This window comes from Centruroides sculpturatus, unplaced genomic scaffold (genome assembly GCF_000671375.1).
Source record: "Centruroides sculpturatus isolate CEXI.00-Female unplaced genomic scaffold, Cexi_2.0 scaffold55, whole genome shotgun sequence".
NCBI lineage: Eukaryota > Metazoa > Arthropoda > Arachnida > Scorpiones > Buthidae > Centruroides > Centruroides sculpturatus.
Genome location: NW_019384374.1, coordinates 557870 through 577111, shown reverse-complemented (window position 1 = coordinate 577111; position 19242 = coordinate 557870). Strand labels below are relative to the sequence as shown.

The 19242-nt window shown below is 36.0% G+C and overlaps 4 protein-coding genes across 4 annotated transcripts; 1 reads left to right on the top strand and 3 right to left on the bottom strand.

Moving 5' to 3' along the window:
- Positions 1 to 91: 91 nt before the first annotated feature.
- LOC111615903 lies at positions 92 to 1189 on the bottom strand. The gene is made up of 3 exons (XM_023357344.1): positions 697 to 1189; positions 553 to 616; positions 92 to 476 (listed from the first exon to the last, which is right to left on the bottom strand). The coding sequence occupies exons 1-3, from the start codon at positions 736 to 738 to the stop codon at positions 352 to 354; spliced, it is 231 nt and encodes a 76-aa protein (XP_023213112.1). The 5' UTR covers positions 739 to 1189; the 3' UTR covers positions 92 to 351.
- Positions 1190 to 7292: 6103 nt separating this feature from the next.
- On the top strand, positions 7293 to 10152 carry LOC111615980. Its single transcript, XM_023357422.1, has 2 exons — positions 7293 to 7376; positions 8637 to 10152. The coding sequence occupies exons 1-2, from the start codon at positions 7293 to 7295 to the stop codon at positions 10110 to 10112; spliced, it is 1560 nt and encodes a 519-aa protein (XP_023213190.1). The 3' UTR covers positions 10113 to 10152.
- Positions 10153 to 16040: 5888 nt separating this feature from the next.
- Positions 16041 to 18135, bottom strand: LOC111616149. The gene is made up of 2 exons (XM_023357576.1): positions 17958 to 18135; positions 16041 to 16533 (listed from the first exon to the last, which is right to left on the bottom strand). The coding sequence occupies exons 1-2, from the start codon at positions 18114 to 18116 to the stop codon at positions 16294 to 16296; spliced, it is 399 nt and encodes a 132-aa protein (XP_023213344.1). The 5' UTR covers positions 18117 to 18135; the 3' UTR covers positions 16041 to 16293.
- LOC111615969 (E3 ubiquitin-protein ligase Siah1-like) lies at positions 18131 to 18820 on the bottom strand. Its single transcript, XM_023357412.1, has one exon. It carries the CDS (start codon positions 18818 to 18820, stop codon positions 18131 to 18133), a length of 690 nt encoding a protein of 229 aa, XP_023213180.1.
- Between the last annotated feature and the right edge of the window lie 422 nt (positions 18821 to 19242).

Below are 19242 nucleotides of genomic sequence, written 5' to 3'. Positions count from 1 at the left end.
CATCTTTCTAATGTTGAAAAAGATAAAGGAAAATGTTTTTAAAATTCTTTAATTAAATACTATAAAGGTACAGTACATAGAACCTGGCACAATATTCATAAAAAAAATAATTACTTAATTCAGGCAACCAATAATTTTATGAAAAGAGATATTTTGTCCAAACATCTGATCATCCTCAGTTTACAACTCAATTAACACATCTGTAGATATGTTAACTGCTTAGTTTATGAACTAAGCAGTTAACATATCTACAGATGTATTAATTAAGCAGTTATTTTGTTTACTAATTTTTAAAATGTTAAAATAAGAAATTTCCAAATTATATAAATTAATGTTCATAATAAAAATTTATTAATTTGAATTATCAACACTACAAAACAAACTTATTAAACTTACCAAATGATTTCGGGCTTGATCAATTTGTCTTTCTCCTTCAAGAATCATCTCAAACTGATGCTTGAATAGTTTTATTTGTTCTAGAAAATAGTATAACAGCATAAATTAAATTAATCATAACATGTATTATAAAATCTCTACTATAATATAGCCTACCTATAAAATCTCTTTGAACATCTGTCCATAAAATATTCAGTTCAGCTAACTGGCTCATAATGTCCTAAAAATTTAGTAGTAAAAATTAATTAAATGACTCTCAATAGCATTAATTGAACAAAATTTTATAGTCTTAGAACATACTTGAATTGCCCTGTTTTCATCAGCCGTAGCCCATTTTACCATATCTTGAGCAGCTATAATACAACATTTATTTTAATACTGTAGTTTGTGTCTTGCCTTAAAACTATAACTGAAAATTTAGAATCAGTCTGTAAATTAAACTTGTTAAAACACAAGATTATAACCTCTGAAAAAGCAATGGGCTATATTTCATTTTAAATGAATATTCTAACATTTATGAAAAAAAATCTAATTATATTATTTCAAATACAGTTAATTAATATCACATTCATTTATTTTAATAGAAAAAAGTAATCATTCAATAACTATCAAATCAAATATTGAATGTTTGTTGAATTATGCCAAGTTAATTTCACATATTGGTACAACCAGGAATACCTATCCTGGAAAAATTTCTGAGATCAATATTCAAAGAATAAAGATTTTGATTCATGATAACTGATCATTATTTTCTTATGCTGTGTCTAAAATCTAAAATAGTTATACTGCATAGTTCTCTTTAACTTAATAAAAATTAATTATTACCCTTTATATACAAAATATAATAATAACAGTTTGTTATATAATTATTTTATATATCATTTTAGAAGAATAAATTTACAAATTAGTGTGAGTGCTCAAAAAATTCAATAGCTGAAATAAATACATACAAAAAATAAAATTAAACTGTTTTAATGAAGATAAAATTCAACACAACTTAAAAAATGCCTAAGCATTTTCAATCTGTAATGCTCTTCATAAGAACATGCACATCCCTCATGATAAATATCATTAAACAAATGGAAATTTTTCAAATTTTTGTTAAGTTTTTAATTTTATTAAAACAGTTTTGAGTTTATTTGAAAAATTAGAGAACATAATTTCCAAAATTACTGCACAGTTGTGTATTTTAAAGAGAAATACGATAACATTGGTTTGAGATGCATGAGTGTAAAAAAAAATATTAATATTATATTATTAACTTAAGATACTTGTTTTTATGACTGTTTTCTTACTGTATTTCATATTTGACATGATCAATATTTGTGTTATGTATTGCCAGTATGAAGAGTTTATATAAGCTTAGTTGGAAGTAACATGTAAGTAATATACAAAGAAGCAGATTTTATATACTTGAATAATTATTTTCAGGTTCTTAAATTTGTATTTTGAAAGTTTTGAACATTTTCCTGTTTTTTTTATATTATACTAAAAATTAAAGTGATTAAACAAACTGTGATTTTAGATTAAATAAATTAAAATGATCCTTCCCATATAGAAAACAATAGCATGGGTAACATTTAACAGGTGTAAACATTTAATTTTTTTTAAGGTTTATATGTAATTTTTTAAAAATAAAAATACAGTAGAACCTCGAAAACTCGGCTCTCGATAACCCGGCACTCCGGATAACTCGGACACACCCTGGNTGATTGTTTAGACTATCGAAAACAATACGAAATTAATCGCCAGAAAGTATACGAAAATGGAATTTTTTTTTTAAATTTAAAATGGAGATTGAAATAGTTGAAATTGGAACAACTCATTGAAGTGAATGGTCATCAGATGGGCGAGGCAGTAGGGCTAAAAAAGATTAATTAATTTTTTTTTTATTAGAAGTATTAACAAATATTTCTAATGAAATTTTATACATTATAATTAAGGAAATTAATTAAAAAAATTAAATGAAGTTAATCAAATACTATTTTTTTTACCTTCGATTTTAGCATAAAAAAATAGAATAAGAAAAGAGAAAATTTAACTTATTTTCTACTTGTTCCAAATGATTAGGATGTTGATGCCCCTTTATTTAGTCTCTATCTGATGGCTCCATTTCCCTTTATTACTTTCCCTGTATAGATAAGACTCTCAGCATGAATGACAATTTAACTATTCCATTTCCACGATTAATTTCCTATCTGTAATTATTTATGTTACAGAAACGAATTCAAATTATATCATTAATATTAATTATCTAATTCCAAATCCAATTAAATCACACCTAATTTTGATAACATAAATATAATTTAATTCCAAATATTTTGAATACGTTTATATGTTAATTGTAATTAAATTTATTTAGTTAATCATATTAATGACACTGACGCGAATGAAATTAACAGAATCAGCTGTTTGATTTGAAAGAATATTGTAAATTTCTATTTGTTTATTTAATGAAATTGATAATAAACTGAAATAGAACAATTTAAACAGCATCAGCTGATCTTAAATACATTTAAAAATCATTTAATGATGTTTAAAAATCGATTTCACGTTATTGTTATCGAAATTAACATAATAATTTGAAATTGATTTAAAAAAAAACATTAGCAACTGTTATTTTTCTGTTAAATAATTAATATTAGTTAATTATTTTCTGTTTTTAAAATACAATTAACAATTACGATTACTTTTATTCATTTTTAATCTACTTTTTAATCGGGTACTCGGCTAAAAAAGTCAATAAGTTTTCAGAGAATGAAACGTACTAATGATTAATTTTTATTTTTAATACTAAATAAATTCTATTTTTGAATACATATTTTAAAATATTGGTTTTTCACCTTCCATAGCACAAGTGGGCCAAAATTATTCCGAAACAGGCCTGTATTTATGTATTTTCTTTCCTTGTTCGTACCGGTTTGGACTTTATACTTTAAATGCAATTAATGTCTTTCTTTTTTTTTTGGAGAGGGGGGTTTTTATGAAATAGACTGAGCAGAAAATCTTATAAAATCTAAAGAGGGTTAATGGAGATTACAGTTTTATTGCTCACAATTAAATTATAATTTTCCTTCTCGGTAAGAAATATTTTGCGAGGAAATGACCTTGAAATCATTTATAAAAATTCTTTAAATAATTATTACACTTTAAATAACGGCCTTTGTTACGAATTTAATCTATCCGGAAAGGTACATTTAGGGCAAGATGTGTAGAAAACGTCGGGTTGTCGACCCGCTCTGCAAGGTCGTTTCTACGTAGGAGATCTTACATTTAAATTCTCTATCAACGACACAATTATAAAAAGTAATTATTACAAGATTCTCCTTGTTGTTAATCTAATCTTCGTTTATATCTTTTCTTTCGTATTCTCACGCGTTAAGTCACTAACCCGAATTGATGATGGAAGAAGAGGGAGTTCCAGTCTCTTTACGTTATTAGTTGAAATTGTTTTACGTCACAGTCACGAACTTTTGCTTTTTATTGTGACGAAGTTTTCGTATCTTTGTTTCTTGTAATAATTCATAGTTGGGTTATTTTATGTGTTTTCGTGAAGGAGAAATGTCATACGATATACTTTAACTGTGGCTTATGAGTTATAAGGTATGTAATTATATTGTTAATATAATTCTATCAGACACTGTAAGAATTTAATGGTTCCTCGGCTATGCGCTGTCTTTAAAAATTAATGCCAGAGCTCTCGCCATTTCCGGAAGGCCCTAAATTCGATTGAAAAATTAAAGGCGAAACCGGACTTATACGTAAGCTAACGAAGCTAAACCTCGAGGCCTCTTTCTTTTAAATAATTATTTAAAGGAGAAGGGCCTTTTACTTGTTATAGATTAGATCCACAAGACGAAGGGCGATTTTAACATAAGACCTCGCGTTTTTAAATTTATTATTAATTGGTGGAGGGAAAGGACCGCTTGTTATTATCCTAAACTGAGATTTAGAGTGATAAGAAGTCTAATTTAGTGCTTTATACCATTTAAAATGGCAGCCATAATTCCAATACGCGCTGCTCAAAATGGAGAGCGACTTCTTAGAGTTATTTTGAATAGTACTCACTCATTTTAACAATTTTCTCTACTTGAGCAGAAAATAGGCGAATTTCAGTCGCCATTTCATGCGGAATAAGCACTAATTTGTATTCTTATAATATTGAGTAAATCGCTAACAATATTGTAAATATCATTTCAGTTGGTGATTGTTTAGACTATCGAAAACAATACGAAATTAATCGCCAGAAAGTATACGAAAATGGAATTTTTTTTAAATTTAAAATGGAGATTGAAATAGTTGAAATTGGAACAACTCATTGAAGTGAATGGTCATCAGATGGGCGAGGCAGTAGGGCTAAAAGGGATTGGGAGGTTAACAGTCCGTCAGCCTTATTGTGGGTCTTTCTTCGTACTCATTATAAATTCGGGGCCTGCCCGAAACCGTGATAAGTAAAAAACCGGGCCCTATTAGTGTTCGCAACGCGTTTTTCTTGTTTGTTTTTGAATTCTTTTCGCCCCGTTGACACTAAGAGGGCCTCCCTCTTTTAGCGAGTCCATTACGAGTTCGGTCGGGCCCACGATAAGGGAACCGGGTGATTAGGAAAGGGGCCTTGTATTCACAGCTCTCTAGGAATAAAAAAAAATATGCACTATTTAAACTAAATTAAGGCTTAATTAGATTAAATTAAATTAAAAAAATTAAGCTAAAGAAATATTTTACGTAATCGCACGTTCGCATTTAAGCAATGGGTTCTAAATAATTATTGAAAGGCCTTGACAGAAATATTTTTATTACAGATTTAGTGAAAAAAATTAAACTTTTATATCATTTATTTTTTGCAACAGCAATTATTGTTCTAGTTTTGCTATGAACTGTAATGAAAAAAAAAAAAAAAACTATTTTTAGCCAAGAGTAATTCCTCAAATAATACAAAATATTCAAATGGTTCTACAAAAATTGGCTTAAAAAATCAGATAAAAATTACCGGATTTCTCACAGCTTCATAATTTAATTTCTAAACATAGGTTAATGTTCTAATTTCTGTAAAATTCTGATAGTATCTTTAATCATAATAATTTCATGCTGGATACGATATAATTCTGATTAATGGAAGCTTCTTCCTGGAGTTTATAAAAATAAAATGGTGTTTGGTATGCCGAAAGAAGAGTAAAAAGACGAACAAACTCATAATGCTTGTATTTAAAAAAAAAAAATTATTTATTTTCAATGTGTTCGTTCATGCTAAACTCATTTCCTTCTCCCTCCAACTGTTACAAGCAGGAAATAACGTCGGAGGATTTCAATAAGAATCTTACTTTATTCGAAAAAAATATAAAAAAAATTAGTGAGTTAAGCGAGTAAAATTTACAAATAATTTTCATAAAAACTGAAATTTTCATGAAGTTACATCAGCGATGATTAATACAATCCCATATAAAACATATGGACAAGATTGGTTATGGTCTAAATACGTTCCAATGATTGATTATTAAATAAAATTGGAACTTAGATATTTATTTAATTGTACAGAAAGTTTATTAATTTGTTTACATTTATATACATTCTAAGGAAAGTAAATAAATTAAATAAATATATGAACTGGAATCATAAAGGTAGAAGAACAGTACAGGTTAGGAAAGTGAAATTTGCCTTTATAAATAGGGCGGTTTACATTTAATTTTTACTTCATAAAACTAAGATTTTGTGCTTATAAAAGTGAGATTTTGTATCTATTTCTATAATAAATTACACTTTCTATAACAGATTTACATAATAAATGTCTCTAGTAAACTTTCTATAGGATAGTTTATTGATAGGGTAGTATATTCTGTAGGATAACAAGTAATCAATAAGAATAAAAATAAATTCAAGGAAATACTTAACTAATGATGCGTTTATTATTATTATTATTTATTTTTTCATTTAAGAAACTGTATTTTATTTTCTTCAATATTCTATTTATGTAAACGAATCGATGCATAACCGATGATAATATAAACAACACAAAGTAAATGGAGCAAAGAAATTAAAATTTACATTAGAAAAAAAATTAAAGTATCGAATATTAAATCGATATTTTCTTAAGTAAAATTCTAACGATTAATTTATAAAATTTTAGTACAATTTTGTTACTTAATTAGCATCTTTTAGAGGAAAAAAATGGAACAAACTATAGAGATAACATCAGAGAAATTGTATTGGATAAAGTAGCTTGTAGGAAAAAATGTAAAGAAAAACTTTATTTAGTAATAATAAGAAAAAAACTATCGTGATTGAGTTATATATAAGAAAATTATATGCTAAATTCACGTGCGAATTGAGGAGTTTGAACGTTCTATACACTAGATCTCCCCCCCAAAAAAGTTAAAACAATGAACGTTTATCTGTTTAAAAAATGAGAGGAGGAAATAAATGTTATAGTAGTCCTCATTTTATAAGATTTTACGGAAATTTGATCTAGTTTACTTTAAGTTAATCGCCTTTTCTTAAACTAAAAAGCCGGGCCCACACGATGCGGTAGGAAATCGCTGACGAAAAATTTATGGGGTTGAGCATCCTGATTCGATCCCGGGTCTTCCAGAGAGGTATGACGATGCCCCAGCAATTAATCGAGTTTAAACACTATAAATGTAGTGTGTGGTTTATTTTAAAATAATACGAGTTATTTTTTAGAATAATTTTATTATTGCACTTATTTTCTGGTTAGCTGCAGAAATTGCGATTGCTACTGATATAATAATAAGTGGAACGTTTGATGTCGTTGTAATAACAAGTAGGAGAATTGTTAATTTTTTTTATGAATTAAGTATTGTGTTCGAAGATTTCTTTATTTATTTTAAACCATAAGGAAAGTCGACTGGACGGCCGAACGATTAAGGCATCGTTCTATCATTATGGGGAATCCAGAATCGAAATTCGAGCTCCTCAGGAATTTCAGATATGCCTGGTCTCGCCCAATTGTGGGCCCGGCTGAATCCGTATTGGGTATGGAAAAGGCCTCTTAGTGTCCACACGGCAATTCTGAGAAGTAGTTCTGCTTTTTCCTTATGTTAATGAAAATCATAATACTTTACATAAAAATTTCACAGGACATTATTATTATTATTCTTTAGTTTTAACTTTAAATTACGTTTTTTATATACATAAAAACACTTTTCTCACGCTCCGTGGGTATTAAGAGGGCATCAATCGTGTCCATTATAATTAATGAGTGTCAGCCAAAGACATCGTGATATGGGTTAAGTGACGAGAGATGGGGCCGGATGAAATTATTTCGAAAATTTCTGTAAATACTATCCAGATTCGAATCTGAATCCTTTTACCATCTCGTCAAAGATACTGTTAGCTTCATCACGCATGCTTTAAATCAGTGATTCCCAAACTTTTTCGAGCCACAACCCCTTTGGTTCCATAAACTTATACCCAACGCTCCCTAACCATATTGTTAAAAAAACTTTTCTATGAACCTCACACTTTTCGTCCTTACCGTACATTGTTCTCCACATCCGGAAACCATTAAACGCGATGTTTCTTCTTACCCGTTTTAAAAGAGGAAAGAGAAAAGTTGTCATTGATCCCAACCTTCGCCTATGATCATTGTTTGTCTTCGTCTTCGTCGGGGCTCCTCCGGAGACGTGTGTTCACCGTTCGGTCAGAACCCCGTCTCCGGCACCCCTAGCCTCCCACTCGCTTCTTTTCGTCCCCCAGATTTACTCACCGCCCACAGGATGTGGTAGCGCCCACTTGGGAACCACTGCTCTAAATGAACAAAATATTTCCTACATAACAGTAGTGTAACCTGTTTACTAGGCCTATCACTTTATATACTCCCTAATCCTAATCTCAAATACTATATTTCTTCTCTAGGCATGCCGATTTGGTCCGGGGTTTCCGAAATTCGTTATATGGGGGTCTGTCAGGTCAATAATAATTTAATACCATCGTATTTCTTGTAAGGATTTCAAACAATTATGAATAAGTTATAAGTAATGCAATTATGAAATTACCGTTTGATACAGAGAAAAATGCTTATGTCGATTTTCAATTGTGTTGAAAATAGTGTAAAACTGGCAAAGAACTAGAATTTTAATTAGAGATGCTACACGTTTCTGTTCATTTTTATAGGACATATTTTAGAACATAGCACGATACAATATGCTTTAAATTATTATTTTATAATATAAATCTTTTAAAGTATTTTATATTAATTAATATATTTGACTTTGTTTTTCATACAGTGCTTTAACTTCCTCTGCCTGTTTATTTTATCTCTGGCGGCAGAAGGTCAATTTCTCGAAAGTTTTTTCAGTGGTAGACGATCGCACGACGATGGAACTTCTAGCGATTTTGTTGATGGAACCAGCAAACATTTTCTCAGCTTATTATTCTCTCCCTTCGATAATAAACAAAGCGCTGGAGGCATTAGTGAAGGGGGTGGAATGTTTTCTCTTTTCGGACAGCCTTCCCGATCTGGATCGGTAAATTATGAAAATTACAGATCGCCGCAATCTTCGTCGGTATACGAAGAATCGCATCGTGCTTATTATCCTTGTGTAGGATGCAAAAATCGTCAAACGGATACCTCACCAATTCGACCCCCTCCACTTCCTCCCCGTCGTCCAGATGATGACTACGAAACGGGAGCATATACCTGTAAAGGATGTAATAAAGGCCCAACAAATCAACCGATCAAAGATATTTCCGTTGAAGGTGCGTACGAATGCAAGGGTTGTTCTCACGATTATTCTGCACAAGCTGAATCTTATCGATCGCCGAAACGATACCAAGAAAGTTACGAATATCCGAAAATTCACCATCATCCTCAATATCACGTTATTGATACAAAATTGAGGGTCCCTCCTATAAAGTTCCGATTACATTTGTCTCCTAAAATTACAATAAAAACTAATGCGCAAGATCCGTTGGAAAGAAAACCCGTACAAGACGACGAAGATTACATTCCACCAGAAGTTCATCATCATCATCATCATCACGGTCATCACGTTCACGGTTATTATCATCCCAAAAGAGATGGAAGTGGTGTCCATATCGAGCAACCGTACGGTGCCCATTTCATTAAACACAACCAACCGATAAGAAATAAATACGATCCTACTTTTAGGATTAAAATAGATCCAGAAATCTTCACCGATCCTCCTCCTTCTCCTTCTCCTCCTACTCCACGTACCACAACTAGCAGTTCTCGTCTGGAAGCGCGACCGAGCCGTCAGAGCGCCGCTGCAACAACAAGAGCGACAACAACAACTACTACGACAACTACTCCCGCTCCAACAATATCTTCTAATGCTAGATCAGCTATAGATAGTTTGCGCGAAGCATCCGAATCGGGTTTGAGTCCGCTCGAAGCTCTTCTACGCAGAAGAAGCACAACTACAAAGAAACCATCCACGACCACATCCACGACCACGGTGTCTACAACAACAACGAGTCAGAGAGAAGTGGAAGAAACAACGGCTAAAACGACTACAACCATAGAAAATGTTTCCAGCAATGAAGTCAGCGTGGATACCGTTACATCCACGACACCGGTATCGGAAAAGATCCAAGTAACTACACAAGATCCACGCGTTGCTATACTTAAACTAAGAGAAGCGGCCGAATCGGGTCGTAACCCCTTCGAAGCTCTTCTGGCCGCTAGACGAACGACCTCAAACGACAGGAAACTCAACCCAAGAAATTCAGAAAAAAATTGAAGCTGTAAAATCTCTTTTACATAATTTCAATTTGTAAATTACTCCTGGACTTTCAGAGGAGTTCGTTTAAGTTTACGTATAGCCACGTGCCCGATACACCCGTGGCTAACACTATTTAATTATGCATATACTCCATTCTAAATAATAATACTTACGAATAGACAGGTTCCATTAAAACTAAGCCAAATTGAAAAATTTTGTTCTATCAAATCTATGGTTCGGGTCCTAAATTTGATCCGAACAATTTAATTCGATTTTTATAATCAGCTAAATTATAATTTATTTACATTTTTAATAGAAAATATAAATTTCTGTTTGTTTAACATTTTATAAATATGTAACACGTGTATAAATATTTAAAAATTGTATGTGGAGAATGTGTTTACAAATGCCAAAAATGGATACTTGTTTAAAATGTATGAAAATATTAAAGATTTTTTTTGTACTTTGAAAAGTTTTTGGTTTATTCAATTTACTTTTTCAATAGCCCACCAGTGACCGAATGGATAAATCCACCATACACTGGGCCATTTTGACGAGGCACTTTTACGAGTTTTCTTCGCGTGACTAACACCTAAATAGAGTGTTTCTCATAGAAAGTCTTCCCGATAGGCCATCTCCCCTTGGCAGATTGTCCACGTGTTCTGTCATCTCATTCCGTCACCCCACTCCAATTTTTAAATGTTGTATAGTCTGTGTATTGAAAGAATTAACTTCGGTATTAACCAATAAGCATCGGCCGTCGATTCCTTAGTTGCGGTACGTAACTTCCGGTTTTTTCCTCATTTGTTAAACGTGTCACCGCCATTATAAACAATGTTACGAACGCTTCACGTTCTGGTATTTGAATACCAGGAAGTTCGCTGTAGTAGTTGTTAAATGTATGATCCTTAACAATTAATACGGTATATAAAGAATTAACGCAACGAATGGAAAAGTCGTTCTACCATCTTGTGAGAGAAAATAAAATAAAATTCACACACTGCCTGATATTTTAAGCGAAAAGTGCCGACATTATTAAGAAATGTGCTATCAATTTGGTTCTTTCCATAGACAGACTAATTATCGTGCAGTGGCTCAATATAAGTGTGAATCATACAAAATATGTCAGGTAGAAAATGAAATGTATGTAACACATCTGTGTCTATTTTTAGTGAATTACGAGTAATAGAAAACAAACACTAATGACGTATAAAAATCAGTGATGTAACGTAACTAATTTAATATTTTTTCTTAATTATAATCAAACATTTATATTTAAACAAAAATGTTTACAAAGTACTCCCTTATTGCCCGAGAGACCAACCCCATCGCGGGTAGGACAACGTGTATCGAATTTAATTGTAGTTAAAACCATGTAATTTATCACGCGATTGACAAATTAATTGGTCAACGGAATTGGGGCTCGTTTGTGTATTGTATTCCATAATGGTAAAGTGTTAAATAATTTTAATATTTTATGAACTAAAATTGTTTATGTTTTTCGGCGTGGGCACTACGCGGGCCTTTTAATCAAGCCCATTGTAAATTCGGCCAGACCCACAAAATGGGAAAGCGGGGTGATTCGGGGTGGGGTCTGACGTATCCGCGACGGATTAATTTCCGAAAAATTACTCGGTTTTTCGATCCAAACGGATTTCTTTTCGGGTCCTCAGAATGGTAAGATGCCAGCTTACACCTCGGCCATTCAGCAGTCTCCATCTTCGGGTTACTCGGGCTTTCTTCGTGTCAATTATAAATTCGGCTGGGCCAGGAAACGGCAATTTACTTTTTTGGAGCTTCAAATGGCTCTCCGAGAATGTTCCCGATGCCACTCTCCTGCCTTTTTCTTAAAATTACTATTTAACACTTTGTTCTGTAAGTATTGAAAATGTCTTTTTTTCGAAGTTCACAATGTATCGTCCGAGTGAAGAAGGTCTGCTCCAAGATAATCAAGACGAAAGCTTCCTGGCCTCGCTCTTTGATAAGTAGGGCCAGCGACTTTTACAATGACACGCTGAAGATTCTGCTTCACATAGTTATTTGGCTGTCACTTCTGTCTTCCTATACAGAACGTTTCCACCGATAACGGATCAACAGCTGGTAAATTACTACGTACTACGATAGACCTGTACAGTATATGACATAAAAATAATGTAGCACAATAGTTTTTCTCCAACGACAGTTTACCTTCGTATCTCTGGATCAATTTTCCGGAATTTATGTTTTATAATGATTACGTCAAGGAAACTCTTTTTTTATTCATCTTCATGATAAACAAAGGAGGTAAAAAATTATTTTCATTGCACATAATTATTATCAGTGTAAACGCTGTACGTTGTTTTAGTAACTTATGGTCAGTAGATGCGATTTACACATACGACCAAGCCCGAAAGGAATTAATTTTAAACGAAGTCTAAATAATAATGAATAAATACACAAAATAGATCAGTAAGATGCAAAAAATAAATAGAGCGGTAATAAAAACAAATTGCAAAATTAATAAATAAAATATTCTCTAGCAATGGACAGATAAAATGTATAGCTCCACTAGCCGAAGCGACGGTACTATCGATGGTACGGCTGTATACGTGATGTATTGATGTAAATACAATAATTATATTCTACATTTTTTGGATTATAATTACAAATGTGTACCGTTTTATGGACTATTCGCGTCGAAAGTCGAACACTGCTCGACTGGCTTTAAGCTCGTTTTACGCATTGGCTTTAAGTGACCTCTCAGCCTAAGAAGGGTTTTTTCCTTGCTCATTTTGGACGAGTTACCCACCGAATTTAATTCGGGATCCCCTGAGCGATAGGCTGACATCTAACTGTCTTAGCCATCCGTCCACCCGAAGATTCACCGAATAGTGCAACGCCCCGTGGATCTTCCGCGACTGTATCTTCACGCTAACGTAGAATCTCACGGCGGGAGCCGTTAAAACCGTGGTTAAAGATAGCAAGAATTGTGTGCACATTCGAGCAGCTCTGTCCGTGTCCGCAAAGAGATAAGTTTTGAAATGCTAGCAATTGCGATGTACTGCACGTCGGATTGCACGACCGCTACAGTGACAGACTGAAGCAACCACAGGCCTGTCAGTTACATTAATGCTACATTATGTATTACCCTTGCATATTTTTCTTCTCCGACCCGCGATGTGACTGACAACTTCCACTCCAGATCCTCCATACTCGCAGTTGTTTTCATTTGATCTCACAAACACTCGATGGACCAAGTATCCGGAGATAGAGCGAGCTAAGGAAGTATGACAACGTGACACAGCCATTCGAGGTAAACCCCGTGTGTTGTCAGCATTATTTTGCTAGAAATGGTAATTTGCCCCTCTACCATAAAAGTTAACACACGACAGTGCAGGATTTCCTGAACGTATCTATGTGCCTTCAACATCAAAATTTTTGTTTTTTGGTACTTTACGTCTCTTCCACGCTCTGTAATTCATCTCCTTAAATTCATTTCTGTTGTATCCATGTGTAGTAAGGTTTTACTTGTTTTTCTGAAGGTGCGACATTTGCCACAAACGGAAACATAAAAAAATTCAGCAACGAGTTATGTATCTTTCCTAGCAAAAGAACTTAAAATTGTTTTTGGCGCAACTGTTACGAGATTTTATTAAAAAAAATTTTTGGTTATTAAATTACCGCCGTTTAGATGGTCGTTATTGCAGCTTATATTTGTAATTAATTTGATGGTCACAAGAATTTCGAAAAAGCGTGAAACGGAGCGTGTGCGAACAAAGAGATCGCGAACAAAGGAAACCGTGTCACTAGAGTTGGATTAAAGATAAATCCTTGTTTTCATTGTTTGCCAAATTGTTTTACTCGTCTGTTTATCAAATTATCAGAACGCCAAATAATTACTATTAGTAAAAACGTCTTATATTAAAAAGATTCATACGTTAATTACAAAATCTATATTGATTTGAGTCGATCAAAATGGCGGCATTGCTGGAGTTTAAATCGTTTGTGTTTGCTCAATGTTATTAGAAAACGGCAGCCATAGACATAAAGTTTATTTCAAAAGAAAGTGTTTAGGGGTATTTTGTTTATATTGAATTTCNGCGGCTGTAATACCGCCAGTCCGTCCGTTAAACGATCAGGGCTCAAGCGCTAATTCCCGGGGCTCGACCCCACTTAATAGGTAACACGTCAATTAGTGGTTTCGCATTACCACTCGGACCAACCAAGAACACTTAAGGAGGACATGATAATATTAAGCCGGACGCGCTGACAACTCGAAATTACATTAGGGAATATACACATGACATTCCGTACATATTCATAATTTGGTGATTACATAAACAACGAAAAAGTAATATCTTATATAAAAAGAACAACGCGCTTTGTTAACTAATATCGTAATACATAGACAGGTATATAACACCGTAATACACACACAGGTATATAACATCGTAATACACATACAGGTATATATCATCGATGAATCGAGCGCGAACAAATCATGGTTACCTGACACCCCCGATGATGGGTGCGGAATAACCAACACGTATACCATCGATAAACTACATTGAAAGAACTGTTCACACATAGACATTTCCGACAGACAATTTAAACAAAACGACTAGCGTATACTTGATAATACCGACAATTAGTACTTTTGAGGTAGCCACAAAATATGCTTTGGGTCGTGAGCCTCAATGCACCTTTACCTGAGACAGAGTTTACCCGTATGTTCGATCATTGGATTGAGCTTCGCATATATTCTTATGTAATTTCCCCGTTTTATATTTTTCCTAATTCTCCGCTATCTGTAAAAATAAAATTTATGGTCGCGTTTATCTCTTTGCCGTCCGAAAGAGATCCTTGTCACCTCCGCTTGGCCCGCCGACGGCCCTGAGGTAGGTCTACCGATTCATTTATTCCGCAGACCGTTTGACACCGAATTCACTCCCGCCGCGACGGTCGGGAGGAGTGTCTCCCGCCGATGAGTAAGGGAAGCGGTCGCCGACCTCTTCTCGGGAGGTCACGTGCCTCTCCCCCGCAATCTGTGGCTCCCTTCATTACGCGAAATGGATTTAGGGCCGATCCCCTTTTTGCTTACCCCTGGTGGGAAGGGACTCGAACCGATTTGCAACGAAAACAATATTCCAAAGTGATCAAATATAAATCCTTTTTATTTTATTAGATATTATTAGACAGTAAAGAGAAAGACGAAACAAGTAATTATCGCAACACAATTAAAAAGGCACAAAACAAAAATAAAAATGCCATACAAAAATTTCTTGATTCCGCGAGCGCGTGCAAGCCCCCCTTTTTTTTCCTCTTTATCCAGGGTAGTATTCGACCCGGGTATTGTTGGGATTCTGGCGGCAGCGGAGACCCCTCAGCGCTGCCCCGAGACGGCTCTCCCCTGATACCTGCCCTCTTCCCAGATCGGCGGGGCCCGGCTCCGCATCACTGTCCTCCAGGACTTGTTGCTCTGGGATGCTTTGGAGCTCCGCTGGGAGGGGCTCCCCTACCGGTAGCAATACCTTGGCGGGGTGCCCCCACTCCCTACACGCCTGGGCCCGCCGCAGCGCCTTTAATAAGTCTGATGGCTGGCTATCCGTTTGGGAAGTTTCGCCACTATTCCCGGCTCTGGCCTGAGGACTTGATTGCGCTTCCACCTGGGGACCGGGCAGGGGGCTCTCCTCCCATGCCCACGGGTCTTCCTCCCCATCCCCCACCGGGGCTGTGGACGCCTCATCGGCCCGCTCGGACCTAATGTCCCTTTCGTCCTCGTTCCTTACTTCCGGGGGCGCTGCCTCCTCGGGTCTTCTCCTTCCCCCGACCGGGTGGACCGCCATCGTCACGGGGAGCGCCTGGTCCTGCATCAATCCGGCCACCATCGTGTACGGCAACGCCAGGCAATCCCCGTGTTTGAATGTACTGGGGAGGCTGCCTACCACCCACCGGNGAGTCGCAACGGACGTATTAAATACGACCATCCGGCCGACGATCTTACCCGCGGCTTATTTTAGGGGTGGACCTTATATTACGAGAATCCCGAAAAATCACTCTAGGGTTGAGTTCATAGGTTAATTAATCGTACGGTAACACTCGTCATGTCGTTTCTAATCTAATGGATATTCGACACTTTCAAAAAGCCCAAAAGAAGAAATGCAATGACATCGAAGAAAGAGTTAACCGTGACACGATAACCAGCGCAGTTTTTCAGTTTTTACAAAATTACGGCCGAAACTATTCTTTTGCAGACATAAAAGAACGTTAATAAATAGCCGATGAACAACTTACTTTCGTAATTTATCAGTTGATAAAGTCTGTATTTCTTCTTCAATGGAGACGGCATCTGTTTCACTTTTTCCTTTAATCTGTTCAATGCATTGATGAATCTTCCTCTGGAATTTGTATAAAAATTTTTTTCCGTTTTGTCTTCCCTTTTGTTTAGTCTATCCCACTCCTGCAATTAAAGAAAAATACATAAATATAATCCTCTATATCCTTATAATCCATAAATAACCTTTATATCCTCGTTGTATCTTTTCGATTTTTATCAGTTTCCGTGACATTTCTGTTTTCCCGTCCGATTGTCAACAAATGGCGACGTCGCGTGTCTTTTGTAAGTACGGTTTATGCATATTATCGATGCGTGTACACTAAATTACTCACTTATGTATCGCGCGACCTTGAGATTTCCTTCCGATTAAAAATGTTTCCCTTCCTCTACACTGTATAAAAAAATAATGGCAAGAACTACAATATTCACTACATCGAATCCGCTGCATTAATCGATAAAACGTTTGTTTACGAATTTCGTAGAAAATCAAACTTGGCGCGGGTTTTTCTTACTACAGGTTATTGAGATCTTTAAAAATATACTGACAATTACCCGGACCAGAATAAAATATGTCATTGAAATTTACATCTCTGCTCCCACAGTTTCAATTTGATTTAAATAAATTATCCATATCTATATCTATGTCTATATCTATACTACTATATAAAGATACAACGTATTTTTCGTTTGTGACCACTAATGGTGCAAACTACCGTACCGATCGTTACTAAATTTTAACCGTAGCATCTTAACCATCCCCGGAATGTTTACCACTAATCAAACCTACGGATTTTTTATTAATTAAATAAAACTGCAACGGATTTTTGTCTGTCTATTTATCTCCCCCTTCGCTAGATGGCGACACGCGAATTAGTATTTTCTTCTATAAAGGTACGCGTACCCCCGGTCGAGAACCGCCGGTCTATAAGAAAAGTCTATTATCGAAGTTTACTATTACGTTTGAAGAACCGACATTAAATTATAATTAGTTAATTAGCAAAATCTTCGAGGAATTAAAAAAGTGACGTCGTCAGGCTAGATGCCAGTACGCGTACTTACGGAGGATTTCGAACGGTAATAATGCCGAGAGCCGCGAGAGAACGAATAGGAAGAAAAAGTTCTAGAGCCGTTATGGTTCATAATCGTAGACGATATAAAGTAGTATTTAATACATTAATCTCCTAGAAGCGGACACCGTCACACGTTAGCCACGTTGATAAACTACGCCAAATAAATACTTCCGTTGTGCCATCTACCGTTATAAAATCGCATACTTTGGAAGCGAAATAATTACCAGATTACGCATCTGTACTAACTTACGCGTATCTATAAGTCTATACGAAAATATATAAATAACCACGAAGCGTGCAGTATTTTATAGAAACTTATCATGGCTTTTAAGCGCTGGATCGAATGTCCAATTGGGTGGCAAAAGCGCACGAGATGGATATATCGCTTTTCATTTCTGCACTGTTTAGTTGAGCGGAAACGGATAAATAACGGTTAAATAACCCGTTAGTTTTAAAGTAAACACCAGAAACACTTACCACAAACACCCGACAGTCCTCCTCCGACCATTCGCCGCTACGTTTATGACAGACGGAAACTTTAAATATTCTGTTTTTTTCGTCGTCCCACTTGAGAAGTTTCCCAAATCTTCCACTTTGTAGCGACGGTATAATAAAATCTTCTATTAGATACACCATCTCCTACCAATGCATTAAATTTCTGTTACACNCTCTCCCAACCGGATCTCGTAACGAAATCGCTTTACGTCTTCCTTTTTCCCCAACGATCGGAGAAGAAAATAAACCATCGTGTGAGTCTGGCCCTCCTTCCTCTCCTCCTTGACTACCTGGGCCAAAAACTGACAGTGCCCCGAGGCTAGACAAGCCACCCAGGAACTCCGCCGGGGCCGCTGCCACCCCAAAAGAAACATTTTTAGGAACGAAAAAACTCCCTCTCCAATTTCTGGGTGCATCCCAGCCAAATGGCCGGGAATTGCTGCTCGGGGGCCCTGCCACCAGCAAGCCGGGTCCAACACCGGACAGGGACAGGACCGGAAAGCGCAGTGCTTCTCGTGGGCCCGCGTGTCCCCTGGGGAAAGGAACTCCCTACACCCCTGTTGGTGATAACGGCAGGGATGGGCCAACACCCCCACCATCTGCTCCAGGGCAAGGCACCTGCCCCCATTAAGCAGGCCCCTGCACGTCGGGCACCGCTCCACCCTGCCACTACACCTAGGGCACACGATGTGTCCATTGACACACAAGGAGATGGGCGGAGTCGCCCTCTCCCAACAGACTGGGCAGTCTAACAACCCGGCCAGGGCGATGGCCATCTCACCCAGGTCCACTTGTCGGGTCGCCGCCTCTGGTCCATTCCGTTCCTGCTTCCTTCGCTGGGCCATCGTTCCTCTCACTAAAAACAAATGAAGAAAAATTGAAGTCTGTCGATATTTCCAACGCGGTTTCCGTACTCGCGGCATTTTTCGACCCCGAGTTTTCAATAAAGAGGACCCGCCCGTTTCGCGAGCTTCCCGTTTCCTCTTACCAGGTTTCCAATATGTCTCGGCGATGCTCAATCCTTACATCCTTTGATCGTTAAATTATACAGAAGACTCACCCCGACACGTGACCTATTCCGTTCGGTTCACATGTTGACTACATTGGANTATGCCCACCTATTTACGCGAGCATCAAATATTCCTCATAAAATTCCTCTCGAGAGGCACCCCACTTGGCAGATTGCCCACGCATCGCGTTGTCTTATTCCATCGATTGATCACATTTTTCCAAGTTGAAATTTCTTTACCGCAAAAAATTGTTTGCA